The 16,694-nt window shown below is 39.8% G+C and overlaps 1 protein-coding gene across 1 annotated transcript in view; it reads left to right on the top strand.

The window, feature by feature from the left end:
* Positions 1-14,859, top strand: part of ppp1r16b (protein phosphatase 1, regulatory subunit 16B) — a 92,611-nt gene extending 77,752 nt beyond the window's left edge. The window contains exons 6-11 of the mRNA XM_030729916.1: positions 1,926-2,050; positions 9,342-9,467; positions 9,580-9,655; positions 9,836-9,965; positions 10,289-10,436; positions 11,101-14,859. Of these exons, the coding sequence (XP_030585776.1) occupies positions 1,926-2,050; positions 9,342-9,467; positions 9,580-9,655; positions 9,836-9,965; positions 10,289-10,436; positions 11,101-11,574 (1,079 nt within the window). The 3' untranslated portion in view covers positions 11,575-14,859. The remainder of the gene's footprint in view (positions 1-1,925; positions 2,051-9,341; positions 9,468-9,579; positions 9,656-9,835; positions 9,966-10,288; positions 10,437-11,100) is intronic.
* Positions 14,860-16,694: the final 1,835 nt, after the last annotated feature.

Raw genomic sequence — 16,694 nt, 5'->3', positions numbered from 1 at the left:
CTTAATCATTTAAGTTAGATGCTACTTTAACAAGTAGCCCCAAGAAAGGACACTCTGTTGCCTTATGTGTGGAAAATATATTTAATATATTTATATAAGCCTGCTGCACATACACACTAATGAACAACTGGTCCATGGCTTTGGGTGAATATTTGACCATATCCTGTGACACTCTTCTGTCATTGTATTTGTATGAACTATTTGGTTAGGGGTCCTGTTTCTTTTCCCTTTTCATTGCACATGATGTTCATGTCTACTCTTTTCTTTTTTTTCTTTTTCATTTAGCTGAATGTTACTTTATACCTCAAAAGCGTATTTGCAGCACCTGAAACTGATGTAACCACTTTTACCACTGGTGATGTACGTGCCTTGAAAAAGCTAAAAACAGGGAAACTTACTTTGTTTGATGATGAGGAATATTTGTATGTTTTTACATCTTTTACATCCTTGTGGGTTTTTTTTTTTTTTTTTTTTTTCAGGCTGCGATGCATCACTGCAGCAAAATCAAAATATGAAAGAAGTGAAATTTGTGACATGAGTACCTGAGAGACTGTTGTTTTCTGACAGGAACAACAGAAAACACAGAAGAAAATATTTGCTGGAGGCATGAATTAAATCGCATAAAGGGGTCCTGTCTTTTCCTTGACTCGTGAGTTTTTTAAAAACCCTCCAGCTGACTGATTGCAAATTTGATTCACCCTTGTAAGTGCCTTCATCACGATTGCTAACCTTCACATGTGGCACCTGCTAAAAACAAGTGTGTGACATTGCAGCAGGAGTTGTGTCAGCTGACGACTGGCTGCATCTGCCTTCAGCTTTACTTGCCCAATTTATTGCTGAGAAAGGTTGCAGGATTTCAGCCCTGTGACCTAACAGGTGCTCAAATATCACCTGACTTCTACAATTTATTTCAAATAAAAGTGACCAGTTCCAGTGGAGTGTCCTCCATAAACAGCATTTTAAGGATGAATAAGTATCCAGTTACTCAGCAATTCAAAATTATTTATTCAATTAGGGTAGGGTGTTTATTTTGGTTATATGAACAACATGGGCTGCTCTGATGTAGGTATTTTGACCTCATGCAGCAGATCCATTCTGAGGTTAACTCACATATTCTGTTAGTCACACTGCAAGAATATAAGAGTCACAGTCCTGACTGACACTTCTTTTAATTAACGCTGTATGTCACTGAGCCACGGGAGGATAAATTCTTTGCTGAAGTGTGGCGGTCTCAGTATTTAGTCCTACCTGGCAGCAGGAAGATGGATTAAAGGAGGAATTTAGAGTGGCAGCGACATCCAGAAACACCTGAGCTTGAACTGGGTGAAATCGTCTTTGCAAACAAAACCTCTTTGCCAAGACGTAGTAGGAGAGCCAGCATGAGAATAAACTACTCTGCTACCTGGAGAAAATGGCCACTTTATTTCTTTTAGATAGTCAAATCCAAATATACGCAGCTCTCCACTGATTGTCAGACAGTTCTACAGGAAATAATTGCTTTTTCAGTTGCCAAATATAAAAAAAAATGTACAGTATGTGATGATTAAATTCACTTTCAGTGTTAGCATTGTTTTTTTAATTATTACCAGTTACACATTTCTTTTAACATTTTGATTACTGTTTTAGTTTTAACAGTCCAAGGGAACAAAAAGCACTCATTTCTGTTTTACTTCCTACTTATGGAAACTGCTCCTTACTGAAAACATCCTGTTTAATGTAAAAAAAAAATAAGATGTTACTGCCATTTAAAGGTTTTACAGACTTTTACATTTGTTTACAAGTCTTGGCAGTATCATACCCAAGTTGTTTTTGCCTCCGATCAAAAACTGTCCATGTCAGCAGGCTGCAGTTATGTATTTAAACTGGACCAAACTGTGTCCCTTGTGATTAACGCTGGCTGCTCTGCCTGCATGTTTGACTGACAGGCATCACCCAGGAAATGATCAACGAGACGCGAGCGTCGACAGAGAGGAAGATGATTGGTGACATTCAGGAACTGCTGAGTCAAGGAGAGGAGGTCAACCAGCAGGACTCTCAGGGAGCTACTCTGGTAAGAGTTTTTCTGCTTTGATTTTCTTTTATAGCTCAACTAAACTCAATTTAAAACAGGATGGCGAAAGTTCTGGTGGCTTCATTATTTCAAACATTTAATTCAGTTTCTGTGGAACAAAATGTGTTCAAATAAAACAAAGTGAGTTGTGTATACTGCATAAATACACTCAAGTTAATGAAAAATGTAATGTAAAGTGGCCGATTTATGTGCTCAGGGTGCACCACTTTGGCAAGGCAAAGCTCTGTATGTGGTGTTAATAGGCAGTTAATGCAACTGCCTTTCTGTAGCTGCTCCAAATTGCATTTTCTGAGACAGAATTGATTGTGGCTTTAAACTAACTACAAGAAGTGTTTTGTTACTGCGGGTAGCTGCTGTTAGATTAGTTTGACACAGATGAGGGTAGAAGTTATTGCTAGAGAGTGGATCTATTACGCCCTTTCCGGCTCCATATTTTAGCCTTAGATTTGACAAGAGTTGTTTTGCACGATACACAGCTATAAAATAATTCTTTTTTTTTTTTTTTTTTCGTTTTTGGCCACTGCGGCCTTTTGTCGGCAGTAGAGGGAGACAGCAAATATACAAGAAAGATAAAGGGGAAGACACGCGGGCAAACTGGCGACAGGTCAGGACTCAAACCCACGCCGGCCGCACTGCAACGCGGCATATATATGTGGTCACCTGCTCCACCACTGATCCACCCGGGAACCCAATTATTTTTCATCCTGTAGTGGGCCTTGGTGCAGCCCCTCAGTTTCACTGTCTGGAAAAGAAAAAAAAAAAAAGATTTAGCACGCTCTCTTCTGTTCAGCTGTTTGCTCCTCATAAACCGAAGGTCTGCACAGAAGATGAGCAAATGAGTGTACTACGAAGCAAGTTCCCCATGCCAGGCTTTCATTGTGTTAGCTGGCTTGACAATGGTGGTTATCAGCTTTCTCTTTTAACCCAAGCCGCGACCGCTGCCTTCAGACTCTGTGCAGGCTCACATAAAAGTGGGCATTTAACACGTCATTTCACTCTTCTGAACAGAATGAATCAGTTGAGCACTGCCTACTCCAAACAGATATTATCAGATGAACAGGTGATGGAGATTTATAAAGAACATAAAATAATCTATCAGTAAAAAGCAGCCCTGCTGCTGCAAAGAAGATGAGAGCAGAAAATCATGCACATAATATTTTATTTCTTGGTGCTGCTGTTTATTGCTTACATGAACTGCACATTAGATCTCTGAAACCTTTTATACATTTAAACATTAAAAATCATTCACTGTGTTCATGTCTGAGACTCTCCCATAGCCTAATAAAGGACATGTAGAAATCACTTAATTTGGCGATTTATCAGCAGATTAGGACTGAGCATAAAAACATTTATGCATTTTCTGCATCACCAAGTGAACACATGCAAATTCAGTTTGCACTGCTGTAAATACAGCAGGGCTTCATTCATGTTTTTAGTAAGATATGGCTCAACAGTTTGCATATATAACTGCTGAAAACATAGCTCTTCCAGACCATTTTAAATCAAAAGTCTTAACAAAAGCTGCTACTGAGCAGGTTATGTGTTCAGCACCAGTTACCAAGTAAAAAGAGAGCCACCTTCATGACACTGGAAAACTGTCTTTAAGGTCAGCAAAGCTCGCCGTCTCATTAAACTCACTTTGCAGTACACCTCTCAGGGCGTCTTTGCCCATAGCCAGACCTGTGTGCCTGTGATGACCATATTAGGTATATGCATTTTCAATAACATCGCAGCCAAGAGTAGAAAAAACTGTATGAACTGGATCGTTTAGAGCAATCTGCATGAAACCTGAGCTTCTGGCTCATACGGATTATTTTGATATATGCTGACCTCATTATTGGAAACTTTGATCATGTTTAATATGAGCACCACCATAGTCACCATGTGATGGGAAATGAAGTAAAAGCATTTAAAAAAGTAGGCAGTTAAAAATGAAACAAGACATTAGAGAGCTAAAAATAAGTGAACCCTCCTACTCACCAGGTTCCAGGTGACGTGCTGCAGAGAGAAACACAAACACACACAAACCTTTCACCTCATTATCAGGCGTCACAGGTCTGAACAAAGGGAAAAAAGCAAATGGTGTGTAAATATTCAGTGGACCGACTTTATTACAGATTCACCTTTTAAAGATTATGTGCTCTCCAACGTTGTCTCATGAGGCTGTAAAACCTTCAAAGCTGAACAGGCATTTAGAGCCTCATTATAATTTTTTTTTTTTTTTTTTTTAAAGGCAAATCAGCTGTATGATTTTAAATGGTCTGAGTGGTCTGGTCAGTATACCTGCAGTCATTATTTAGGCAAATGTTAGATTACAGTAAACCTGTACTGATAAATGTGCATTTAAGCAAAGTAGGAGTACATAATGAGAATCATAAAAGCAGCATTTCATCACAGATCAGATTTTAAGTCATTAATTTAGTTCATTTATCAGCAGCATATTCTGGTCATGTGCCCTGTTGCCTTTTTGTGTGCTCTTTATGTCACAACTAAAACTTGACAACCCCTAAATTTTAAAAGTTTGATGCATAATACTCAAATTACAAGTGTGATTAAAGAGAGTTGAAGCGTGCATAAGACTGAAAACTAAGAAAGGTCCTCATATCTTTATACTTTACTATACAGTTTGAATGTACATGAGCAGTTTGTGTATTAATGGGGCAGTGAACCTAAAAAATGAGTCCCTCGATTTGTTTTGTGTAGAAATTCAGTGCAGTGATGCAATAAAAGTCAAGCAAGGTACAAAAAAAATCATTAGCACATAATTTACTGAGTAGGGCGTATAATGTCAGATGCTTTAATGAAGTCTTTATTATGTATTAGGGATTTAGCTACACAGGGGAAACAGAGTGACGGATCACTGGATGAAAGTAGCTAGGGGATGGTAGTATCCCAAAATAACCCTGTTAAGCTTTAAAGTCTTAATACAGATTGTGTGATTGAGCTGCTTGTCCCTTTGCTTTCTACATTCTGGTAATCTTTATTCCAGCATGATGAAGCAAACTAGAGCATGCCTTATTAAAATCCTTGGCACAGATGAGAGGAAGAGACCCTGAACTGGCAGGAAGTTATGTAAGGTTAATCTTTTGTTTTCCAGTGAAATACATTTTTTGTTATCCTGTTTTGATGTGCAGGCACAATTTCTATGTCTTGTGACTGCAGACAGTTTGAGAAGAGAAATATTTTTGGAGGCATGAAATATTTCAATTATGCATGAAAAAAGTGTCAACAAATACAAAGTAAGTAGGAAAGAAAAGCAATAGGTGTCATATCGTCACCCTCTTAAAATAATGGCCTGAGTCATTTTAACGAAAGTCTTAAGCGGTTGTTGTGTGTCAGTATTTCCTGTTGTCTGCCTCTTTTACATTGGCAAATATACCAATGTATTTTTATATACATATACTGATATACTGTACTATACTGATATGGACTGGGTAATGTGTTAGGAACGAAAGGATGCCAGATCGTTTGATGGAAATGAAAATGATCAACCTACCTGGTGGCATCAGATGCACCAAAATATAATGTCCCAGAGATGTTCTGTTGGATTTAAGTCAGGCGAACATGGGAGTCAGTCAATTTCTTCATCCTCCAGGAACTGCCTGCACACTCTTGCCCCATGAGGAGAGACATTGTTGTGCACTGGGAGAAACCCAGTGTAGAGACCCACTGCACCAGTGTAGGGTCTGACGGTGGGTCCAAGGATTTCATCCCGATACCTTATGGCAGTCAGGGTGCTGTTGCCTAGCCTGCAGAGGTCTGTGTGTCCCTCCATGGATATGCCTCTCCAGACCATCACTGACCCACCATGAAAACCAGTCATGCTGATCGATGTTACAGGCAGCATAATGTTCTCCACAGCTTCTCCGGACCCTTTTAGGTCTGTAACATGTGCTCAGTGAGCTTGCTCTCATCTGTGACAAACACAGGGTGCCAGTGGTGCACCTCCCAATTCTGGTATTCTCTGGCAAATGCCAGTTGGGCTTCACAGTGCCAGACAGTAAGCACAGGGCTCACTAGAGGATGTTGGGCCCTCAGATTACCTTCATGAAGTCTGTTTCTGATTGTTTGGTTAGAGACATTCACACCAGTGTCCTGCTGGAGGTCATTTTGTAGGGCTCTGGCAGTGCTTATCCTGTTCTTCCTTGCACAAAGAAGCTATACTGGTCCTGCTGATGGGTTAAGGACCTTCTGGCCCTGTCCAGCTCTCTTAGAGTTAACCGCCTGTCTCCTGGAATCTCCTCTCCTCCTGAGACTTTGCTGGGAGACACAACAAACCTTTTACCAATGGCATGTATTGATGTGCCATTCTGGAGGAGTTGGGCTATCTGTGCAACCTCTCTAGAGTCCAGGTATTGCCTCATGCTGCTAGTAGTGATACTGACCTGAGCCAAATGCAAAACTAGTGGAAAAGAAAATAGTCAGAAAAGATGAGGAGGGAAAAGTGGCCTCCACCTGTAAAACTAATTCCTGTTTTGGAGTCAAAGATAGTCTGATGAGGAGCTGAAAAGACATTACAACAGATCACTTATTTTTTTTATATTGAAGATATCTCCTATTTCCCTGACACAAAGGTGGAAATAACTACAAAACATATTGATATATCCACCAACTGTCAGCCAAATTGTAACAAAAATCTTTGAGCCCAGAATTTCACAATTGATGGATCCATTATTCCATTATCTTGTCTTCTCAATTACTGTCATCTCAGGTTTTGCTTATTTTTAAGAAAATTGTTTTTTAATACTGTCAAGGAGAATGAGTTAGGCAAGTTAAGTTTCATATACACAGAGCATTTCAAACTGGAAATGAAAAAGTGAAATACATTTTTAAATCAAGATAAAGTTTTTTGTTCTAAGGGAAATTATAGTGATGTTATTTTCAGGTTATTTCCATCCTCTAACCACACATTTAGCATGTTGTGAGACTGTGGGTGAAAACTGAAGACAAGAGAGTACTTGTCTTGGTCAGTGGAAGGGTAAATCAGGACAGGTTCCTGATGACACTGTGGGAGGAACTGGAGTGCTCATAATATGCCAACATTATGAAACATTTTGGCATTTGTGACACTGGCAGTGTAGCCCAGTGTCACAAATACCCGTTTGGTTCGGACTGAATATCTCAACAAAGACTCTGACGATCCCATGCCATTACCTGTATTGTCAGCATGAGGTTGACATTTCTGGTTTTGAGTGAAATGTCTGAGTAAGTGGTACAGACTGTCATTAGATGAGGTTTAGTGCCATCAAATTCTCTCATTTTTTATGTTATTTATTTTTATTTTTTAAAAAGCTCTCTTTTGTAACTTCAGCTTTGTTCTGATCAGTTTGCTTTGACATGGTTTTTATCCTGTAAGGGACACTTGATGCTACAAGCTAAACTTTCATGAACATGATCACACCACTTCCCAGCTGCAATAAACATCTTTCCCACTTGCAGGATATTATTCATATTATTCATTCTTACAGACAGAGTTTGCATGGGGTCTTGGCTGAATGAAAGGATAAGCGGGGCAGCATGTTGGCATGGTGGTTAGCACTGTTGCCTCACAGCTAGAAGGTCTGGGTTCGAATCCACCTTGCTCGGGGCCTTTCCGTGTGAAGTTTGCATGTTATCCCTGTGTCTGCATGGGTTTTCGTACTCCAGTTTCCCCTCACAGTCCAAAGACATGCAGTTAGTGGGGTTAGGTTAATTGGTAGTTCTAAATTACTTGTAGGTGTGAATTTAGGCTGGCAACCTGTACAGGGTGGTACCCTGCCTTTCGCCCTATGAGAGCTGGGAGAAGTTCCAGCCCCTCCACCTCCTATCTCGGGCTCTACACTAGATTACTTGATTAGTTTTCTTTCTAATTATCTGTTAGGACTTTCTCTGTTAGGTTGAACAAGTTCTTCTCTAGCATTGTCACCCAAACTGTGGTGTTCCACAAGGTTCAGTCCTGGGTCCATTATTATTTTCTTTCTGCATTCTTCATTTAGCTGATTCATTATTTTTCTGACATTTCTTATTATTTCTATGCCGATGACATTCAGCTGTATATGTCTTTTAAGCTTCACCAGCTGGATAGTCTGTCCACCCTAGTCCACTGTTTAACCTGGATTAGTGAATGTTTCTCTAGTAATTACCTTGTTCCAAATGCCAACAAGAGCCTTTGCTTCTTTTTGTTAAACTATTAAATCCAGCATTCAAAATCTTGGCATAATGTTTGATTCCCCTCTGGGCTTTGATTCACATGTAAAATCTATCTTGTGTTCCTGTGTCTTTCATTTAAAGAACATTTCTAAATTGCGGCATATGGTCTATTTTGCTGAACTGGAGAAAATTATTCATGCATTTGTGTCATCGTGCTTAGATTACTGCAGTGCTCTGTTTATTGGCTTAGATAAATCATCCCTCTCACGCCTCCAAGCTATACAAAATGTTGCAGCTAGACAATTAATGTGTTCTAGTAAGCGAGCTTGCATTACTCCTATTTTATATTCTTTACATTGCTCCTAGTAGATTTTAGCTCTTTTTTTTTTTTTTTTTTTTTAAATTAAATTCTTCTACTCACATATAGAGCAGTCAGATTCAATCTGTGGCACCAAGACTATTTTTTAAACTACCTGTTTACTTTATTCTGTGTCTTAAGTTGATTTTTGTATTACTATTATGGCACTTAATTTTCTTATTTATTTTACTTTATTTTGTTGTTCAGCTCTTAGTGACTGCTTGTCTGTGAGAAGTGCTTAAATAAATAAACTTTATTTTACTTACTTAACTCCTGTTTTGCTTCAGTTTAGTTTCAGTTAGGTTTCATTGTGTGAAAATGTTCAGTTAGATGCTAGGATGAAAATTAATATGCTAACATTAAGGGTTAAGAGTGCTTTTGGTCCCATTTAACTGTTTCCCTGTAAAATGGAATTTCTTAACTGCAGGTTGGGTTGTATCATGGCAGCAGGATCTGCTATAGCTTAGCATCCCTAATTTGAGCAGGACCCTGAATGATGCCACAGTGTTGTACATCTAATTTGTCACAATCTTAGAAGATGCTCAGTAATATACTCACATCTTCAATCTTAGAAGCAAGTACATATCTGTTTCTATAGATTTATGCAGATGTAATGTCTATAGTCAGCAGTTGTAAGTTACCACTGCAACATTCTTTTTCATGTACTGTACATTGCAGCTTTAGTGTAAATTTCACACTCTGGATTTTTTGCATGCAAACTGTAAATCTTGAATCTTGGAGGGGGAAAAAAAAAAAAATCAGTGTTTCCTCCTGTTGTTGCAGCTACACATTACAGCAGCAAATGGCTACGTGCAGGCTGCAGAGCTGCTGCTGGAGGGGGGGGCTCGTGTGGACCTCAGAGATTCAGATGGATGGCAGCCTCTTCATGCTGCAGCGTGCTGGGGTCAGGTAAGGTAAACACAACAGGAAAGAGATAAGAAGCACAAGCACACACAAAGGTTTCTGGAACCATTAATGCAATTTGCTTCCATTGTTGTTGTTGTTGTTGCTGCTGCTTCAGATGCATGTGGCGGAGCTGCTGGTGTCTCATGGAGCCAGTCTCAATGCCAAGACCTTCCTAGAGGAGACTCCAATTGGTATGTTTATCCTTTGCCCTAGCACTCACTTGTCAGCCCACCTGGTGGTGTGTTAAGAAAACAAATGTCTCATCTCAACAGGGTCTCATTTCCAGGTGGTTTAGTCAGTGCAAGTTTTCCAATGAGCATTATTTCTTGCTAAATGCTGACAGTGTACCCTTTATTCTTGTCCCTTTTAAGATCTATGTGAGGATGAGGAGTTCAGAGCCATCCTGCTGGACCTGAAACACAAGCACGACAGTATCATGAAGTCACAGCTCAAGCACAAGACCTCACTGTGCAGGCGAACGTCCAGTGCAGGCAGTCGTGGGTATGTGCTGACATCTGTTGGTGCTGGTATGGCTACTGCAGGCTTTGTTAGTTGGAGAAAATGAGTGGGGTAGGGCAGAAAACTGACACAAGATCTGTGCTTTGTGCTTACAGCTATATTTAAATTTAACAGGGGAGGAGTTCATAGAGGTCTTCACTTACTGACACAATGGAATTCTCAGTATACTGTGCATATAGTTTCTTGTGCTATTTAATTTTCAAATGTAAAACTGTCAAGTGTCATCACTTGTGAAATTACTCGTTTGGTAAGCAGTTGTTTTTCTAGTTGGTTTATCTTACCGGAAACTCCACTTGTGTTCACAGAAAAGTGGTGCGGCGAGCCAGTCTGTCAGACAGACACAACCTGTGTCGTAAAGAGTATGAGACCGAAGCCATCGTGTGGAGGGGAGGAAGGGAGGAGGAGGACGAAAAAGAAAAGGAGTCTGATCAGGAGAATAGCCAAGTAGTTAATGTAAGACCTTTTTTTGTTTTGTTTTGTTCTTTTATGTCATATTTTAGTCTTGTAGCTATTTTTAGGGATTACATAAACAACTCTGTACTTTTGTTACATTTCTAAGCTTTGGGTGTGTTTTATTTTTTCGCGGGGTAAGTGGGGGAGGTGTTTGGCTTGGTGAAATTTACCACCCCCTCACATACACTGTCAGATGACAGTGTTTTAAAAAAACAAAGATAATCTGTCCCACTCATCAGAACCTAAATGTCACATTTAGGTATATTAGATGGAAAACTTCCCCCAATAGTCAGGAACAACTACACAAGAGGAAACCCACAGGAGGAAAAAAAAAAAACTGAAATGCGATCCTCCACTATCAGTAGAGTCTATTGTCAGTGCTGCTTATTGTAACCTCGGTATATGTATTGCACGCATTACCAGCAGACTATCAAAAGCAGGTTTTAAAACAATGAGGCTCTGGCACAAAGTGACTCTGCTGGGAGACTTTTTCTTTAATGAAGCAAATAAATTGTCATTACATCTTGTTTCATTAGAACTTGGTAGCTTGGGCACCAGATCAAAGATATCTGATCAGCCCTGCACAGTAAGGCTTTTGTGTATTTAATGATCTAAAAGAGAAGCCTTATAGAGGATTAAAGTAATCCTTATTGATGTCTTGCAGGTCAAGCCCATTGTAGCTGTGGAGCTGCCCGACAAGTCCAAGCTGCCTACCATCCTCAAAGATGGCAGCAGCAAGCAGAACGGCCTCATTTCCACAACAACATCCATGCCACCTCAGCCGCCCTCCAATGGCAGCACACCAACGTCCAGTAAGGGTGGGGTTATCACCACCCAGCCATCCCAGGAGGAAGCCTGGCCAAAAGAGCGCGCTCAGACTCTGTCAGAGCTGAAAAAGCAGAGAGCTGCTGCCAAACTCTTGAACCACCCTTTGTTCAATGGTCACCTTGGTAACGGTTCCACAGACTCCTTCACTGATGCCAAAACCTACTCTGAGGATCCTCGCATGCCGCTGGTCTCTTCTAATGGCAACACTGTGTACTACACGCCAGCCAGCGGCGACCCACCCCTCCTCAAACTGAAGCAGCCCATAGAGGAAGAGCAGCCGAAGTCACGGACCTGCTGCTGCGTGTCATAGTGCCCTAGTCATGTGACTGTTAACGGAACAGGAAGTGTTTTCATAGAGAGGAGGGAAGCAAGGGAGGCTCTGTGGAAGGGAGGAGAGGAAAGAAGGAAAGTCTTGCAACATCCTTCGCCTACCTACTTCAAACCATCTTCAGGGAAGATGGGTAGCCTGCGTAAAGTCTGAAAACATTTCCTTTCACCTCCATGTCTCGTGACTCCTTCTTTAAAGTGCAGCTGAGAAGTGGAAAGGAACAAAGAGGTGCTCCCTTGGATAAAATTCCTGCCATACATGGAGTCAATAATAAGAGAGGATGGGGAGTGGGGTTTTTTTTTCGAAGACCTTTTACCTGGAAAGGTCAATAATTTAGAATCAGGAGAGAAAATTGGAAGGTACCGCATGCTCTACCCTGACAGATGGAAGCCCACAAACAGATTGGTATCATGTCATTAAACACCATTAATTCCAGGACAAATTACTGTTGTTATCAAACCACATTTTGACACATTCTTGTCATTTTCAAATAAGCAGGATGGTCATCCTGGAAGGGTCCTGATATATTGTAATACACCATGTTGTAGTACAACATATCAGCGAAGAGAGATCTGTGACAGTGTTGACACGCTGCCTGCAAAAGTAAGGAGGAGGAATGCCATAAAACAGTGTTAAAATATTCATGAAGTGTACTTCTACAGTGAGAGATAAGCAGAAAGGGTAAAAGTACTGCACTAGTGTTTGAAACGGTCACTATATTCCATCAGCTATGCTTCACCTTACCGTCCTCTCATATGGAACCTAAACTGACAGGTCATGCTTTTGTTTTATGCATAATTCACATTGTGCACACTCGTATAAATAATTTAAGCAGACATTGTTGAAAATTACTGTACATGTTTTATTTATGAAATGTAAAATGTAGAAAAACAAAAGAAAAAAACATATGGTTCCTGAAGCTGAGTGTATTTATTATTTGGATGGTGTGTGCAGAGTGTGAGTGAGTTGGTGTGGGGAGGAAAATCTTCCCAGCCGAGCACCTTCTGACATGGAAAAATGGTTCAAATGAAATGAGGGTTATTGTCTGCTTTATGTACTTGTAATTTAAAAAAAACAAAAAAAAAAACACACACACAACACAAACAGTCCTATTGGATGGATTCATGTACTTGTCACTACAAATAACAGTGTTGTTTGTTTTGTTTTTGGTTTTTTCCTGGTGGCCATTGTGTGGCTTTACTTTCCCTGCCCCCAGTCACTGTATTTGTCTTATAAACTGAAACTGTATGTTATGTAATGATTACTGTAAATGAAGAACATGCATTTAGGAGACACAAAATGAATGCTTGAGGCCTCAGTATTTTTGGTATGTAGCAAGCCCATACAATACATATCAGGTAATGCATCATAAATCCAGCACAAAATATACTGTCCAAAAACAACAACAAAAACAGCACATGCAGTGGATTGGCTGCTGAATTAAAGGAATAACTCGACTTTTTTTTTTTTTTTTTAAATAATTGATGAGAGGAGGTAGCGCCCCCAGCTGGGTAGCTGCTGGCTATATATAATATAATATAATCAGTATATTAATATGCAGAATCTGAAGACAAAGGAAGTTTTTGTTTTTGTTTGTTTTTTGCCATCAGAAGTTATCTGGTTGCTGTGTTCTGACTAGTATTGAGCAATTTGCGCCTCAGCAGGGTTTGGCTGTATGCTGGTGGCGTCTGTTGAGAGCAAAACAGTTCTGTGCATTAACCTGAGTGCAGCGCTAAAACAGTCAGCTATTGTTTGAAGACTTAAAAACGAAATCTGCAGGACTGTAAACAATGTCAACTCACATAACAGGAAATCTTGACCTAAATACCAGGAAATCTGGATATTCACTAGCTACACTGAAAGTCCTGAAAAACTGACCATTGTCAAGTCACTAGAAGAGAACTTTACAGCTCTCAGTGTCACATAAAGAATACAATCAGTGGGAGACAGCTAGCCTGGCTGAATCCTTTATCTTAGTTTCAAACAAGCAGCTGTTTGGCTTAACAGAAGAAAAAGCACACGTGGAACTACTGACCGTAACAGTGACTTTGTCTGGTTCAGCCTCCAGTGAGCGTGCGCATAGCAGGCTTACCTAAAGTGAAATAAAGCCATTAACTGCAGGCATCCTTTTCCTGCCTTGACATGTCAAAAATAGAAGTTGTTTTCTTTAAACATAGCTTAGCGAGTTGTTTCGCTTTGTTTCTAGGCTTTATGTTAAGGCAGGCAATTTCTATCTGTCAAGACTAAGAACAGGATTAGTACCGATCAGGTTATCAAACTTGCAGCAAGGAAGTCAGATGACTCCCTAAGGTATTCCTTAAATTTAACAGCTCTGTTAATTATGTTTGTGCCAAAGAGTCTTCCGTAAGTTAAAAAAAAAAAACTAATATGGACATTTGAAAAGTTTGGTGGAAAGCTTTCTGATGTTGGTGTTTGCATCTTATGGCCAACTTCCTTGAAAATGTGATCACCTATAATGCCACGCCATCACGCTTCTTCCTCGCCACATCAACTGTACAGCGTTCCAGTATTTGTACAGACGGGTTTGTAAATATGTTTGTATCAGTATTCCTCCTATGTTCCCATGTTTTTGCATTTACATGTCTGTGTTGTTACTGTTGAGGAACATATAGGAAAATGCAGTTACACATATTGATGAATAGTGTTTGCAGACTTTTGGTTCTAAAAGGAGGAACTGTGAGACTATAACTGTAGATTCCCCCTCAGAAGTCCCAAAATCTGTCCGCAAAGTCAAGCGCTACCCAGGTATCTCCAAGTGTTAGGACACCAGTGTCTGTGGTGCATTCAAAACTGAATGGTGGAATTTTTCTGCATGATTTTTTTTTTCTGCAATGGTCAGTTGGTTTTTCACCTCGGTTTGAGGAAGTAAAAATGAAGTCAAAGAGTTTGCCATTTCCCCTATGTTCAGTACAGTGACATCATCTTGTTATGAGTCAGCTAAGTTCAGGCCACTGAGAACAAGTTGATAAATTCCAGCTGTGTTTCTTTATTAATTAGTTTCAGTCAAACTAAACAGGAATTTTCAAGTACCACCTGCTTAGAATGAGGCAGAAAAGGACCGTCGCCTGTTAAGAAGTAACTTGTGATCTCATGGCATACACAGATCAAGGTTTGTGTTTAATTGCAAGCTTAGTTGTCGATAAGGATCAAATTATGAAGGCAAAACTACTGATTTTTGTAATTACTGGAATATATTGATGGCTACATTAACATATTTTGAATAAAATGTATATTTTGAGAACTTTACACGGTGAATCTGAATCTTTTAAGCTCCTGTATTGCCAATTCATTTCTTATGGTTTTAATTCAGATATTTCCTGCAGGCTGTGGACATAAGATAAAACATCTATTTCATTCAAATATATTTCTGTTTTTTAAACACTGTAGATTGAAAATCTGTAATTAGGTTTTGGGATATCAAAAAAAGGGGCTCTAAGAAATTGATATTTTTCAACCATTTCTTGGCATTTCATTTCATGTGTATCGTACATGTTGAGGAAAAAAACTGAACACCCAAAGCTCCACTATCTTCTTTAAAGTAAATTCAGTTGCTGTTTTTCTCTCATGTTTGTGCGCCTTACAAATGGTCCTAAATTCAACCGTAGACATCTGCTGTGCTTTCACAACGTCTGCAGTTCCTGTCTGTTCTGAAACAGGCAGAGACTGTGCTGTCCTTCATCACGCAGCCAGCAGGGTCCTGGCCAGACGTCAGCTTTTTCCTTCAATGATTTTCTTTTTCTTTTTTTTTTGCTTTGCACTTGCTCTCATTCACTGGCTTTAGGTTCATCAGAGGTCAGTATTTCTGCAGTCTGCACACAGCAGTGGGAAGTAAAGAAAGCAGTTAAGTAAAAGCACTGGTATAACGTAGCACAACATGGGCTACAGCAGCAGAAGACCACAGCAGGTGCCACTCCTGTCAACTAAGAACAGGAAACTGAGGCCACAATTCACACGGCTCACCAAAATTGGACAATAGAAGACTGGAAGATGGTTCATGGTCTAATGAGACTTGATTTCTGCTGCAACATTTGGATGGTACGGTCAGAATTTTGCATGAACAATATGAAAGACTGGATCCATCCTACCATGTATCAACGTTTCAGGCTGCTGACGGTGATGTAATGGTGTGTGGAATATTTTCTGGGCACACTTTGGCCCCCTTAGTACCAAATAAGCATTGTTTAAATGCCACAGCCTACCTGAGTATTGTTGCTGACCATGTCCATCTCTTTATGACCAGTGTATCCATCTTCATGTTGCAACACTCAAATCATCTCAAACTAGTTTCTTGAACATGGCAGTGAGTCCACTGTACTCAAATGTCCTCCACAGACATCGGATCTCCATCCACCTTTGGACACATATACTGTTACATATGCTAATGATGCTAATATTAAACATGGTTAAACATTTTAAATATGAGGTCAGTGTGAGCACAAGTTAAGTTCTGTTTTTTTTTTTCTTTTCTAATTTTGGATCTGTATGATGTCAGTAAGAGAGCATGTCCTAATATGTTCAGCCTCCCATTCTACTAAGTATCCCAGGAACCACAAGTAAGCCAGCAGCAGCAAAATCAGAAGAAAGCTGAGAGGGAGAGTGTTCATAACGAAAGTTTAAGACAGTGAATTAACTCACAGGTTGCACCAAGGCCCAGTAGAAGGTAAAAAATATGAAATTTTGTTTGAGCATAATAGGTCCATTTTAATGTTGACTGTTAGTGCCCTGTTGGCACAAATAAAATGGTCTGCCTTTTGGAGAAATTTATTAGTATCAACAGTACATTGTCACATTGTCACGATTCATAAGCCTGTCAGTGCTGAAACTTTTAGTTTGTTTTTCAACCCCCTAAGCCACTAAAAAGGTCAATTGGTGCAAACATTTAAGTCATCTCTCGGTCCTTCAAAGTGTGCTGAGCAAATGTTAGCAGAAATCATTTTTGGATTTGGGCACAGTCAGTGTGTCTAAGGCATATTAGACAGAGGGAAGGACAACGGTGCTGGAAAACACATGATCTGGACTACATTAGCCTCCTTTGTGTTGCCTGGCTTTACTATTGTGCCCTGACCATACTAACTAGAGGC

Source organism: Archocentrus centrarchus, chromosome 5, assembly GCF_007364275.1.
Source record: "Archocentrus centrarchus isolate MPI-CPG fArcCen1 chromosome 5, fArcCen1, whole genome shotgun sequence".
Classification (NCBI taxonomy): domain Eukaryota; kingdom Metazoa; phylum Chordata; class Actinopteri; order Cichliformes; family Cichlidae; genus Archocentrus; species Archocentrus centrarchus.
This window is presented reverse-complemented; position numbering and strand designations above follow the sequence as displayed.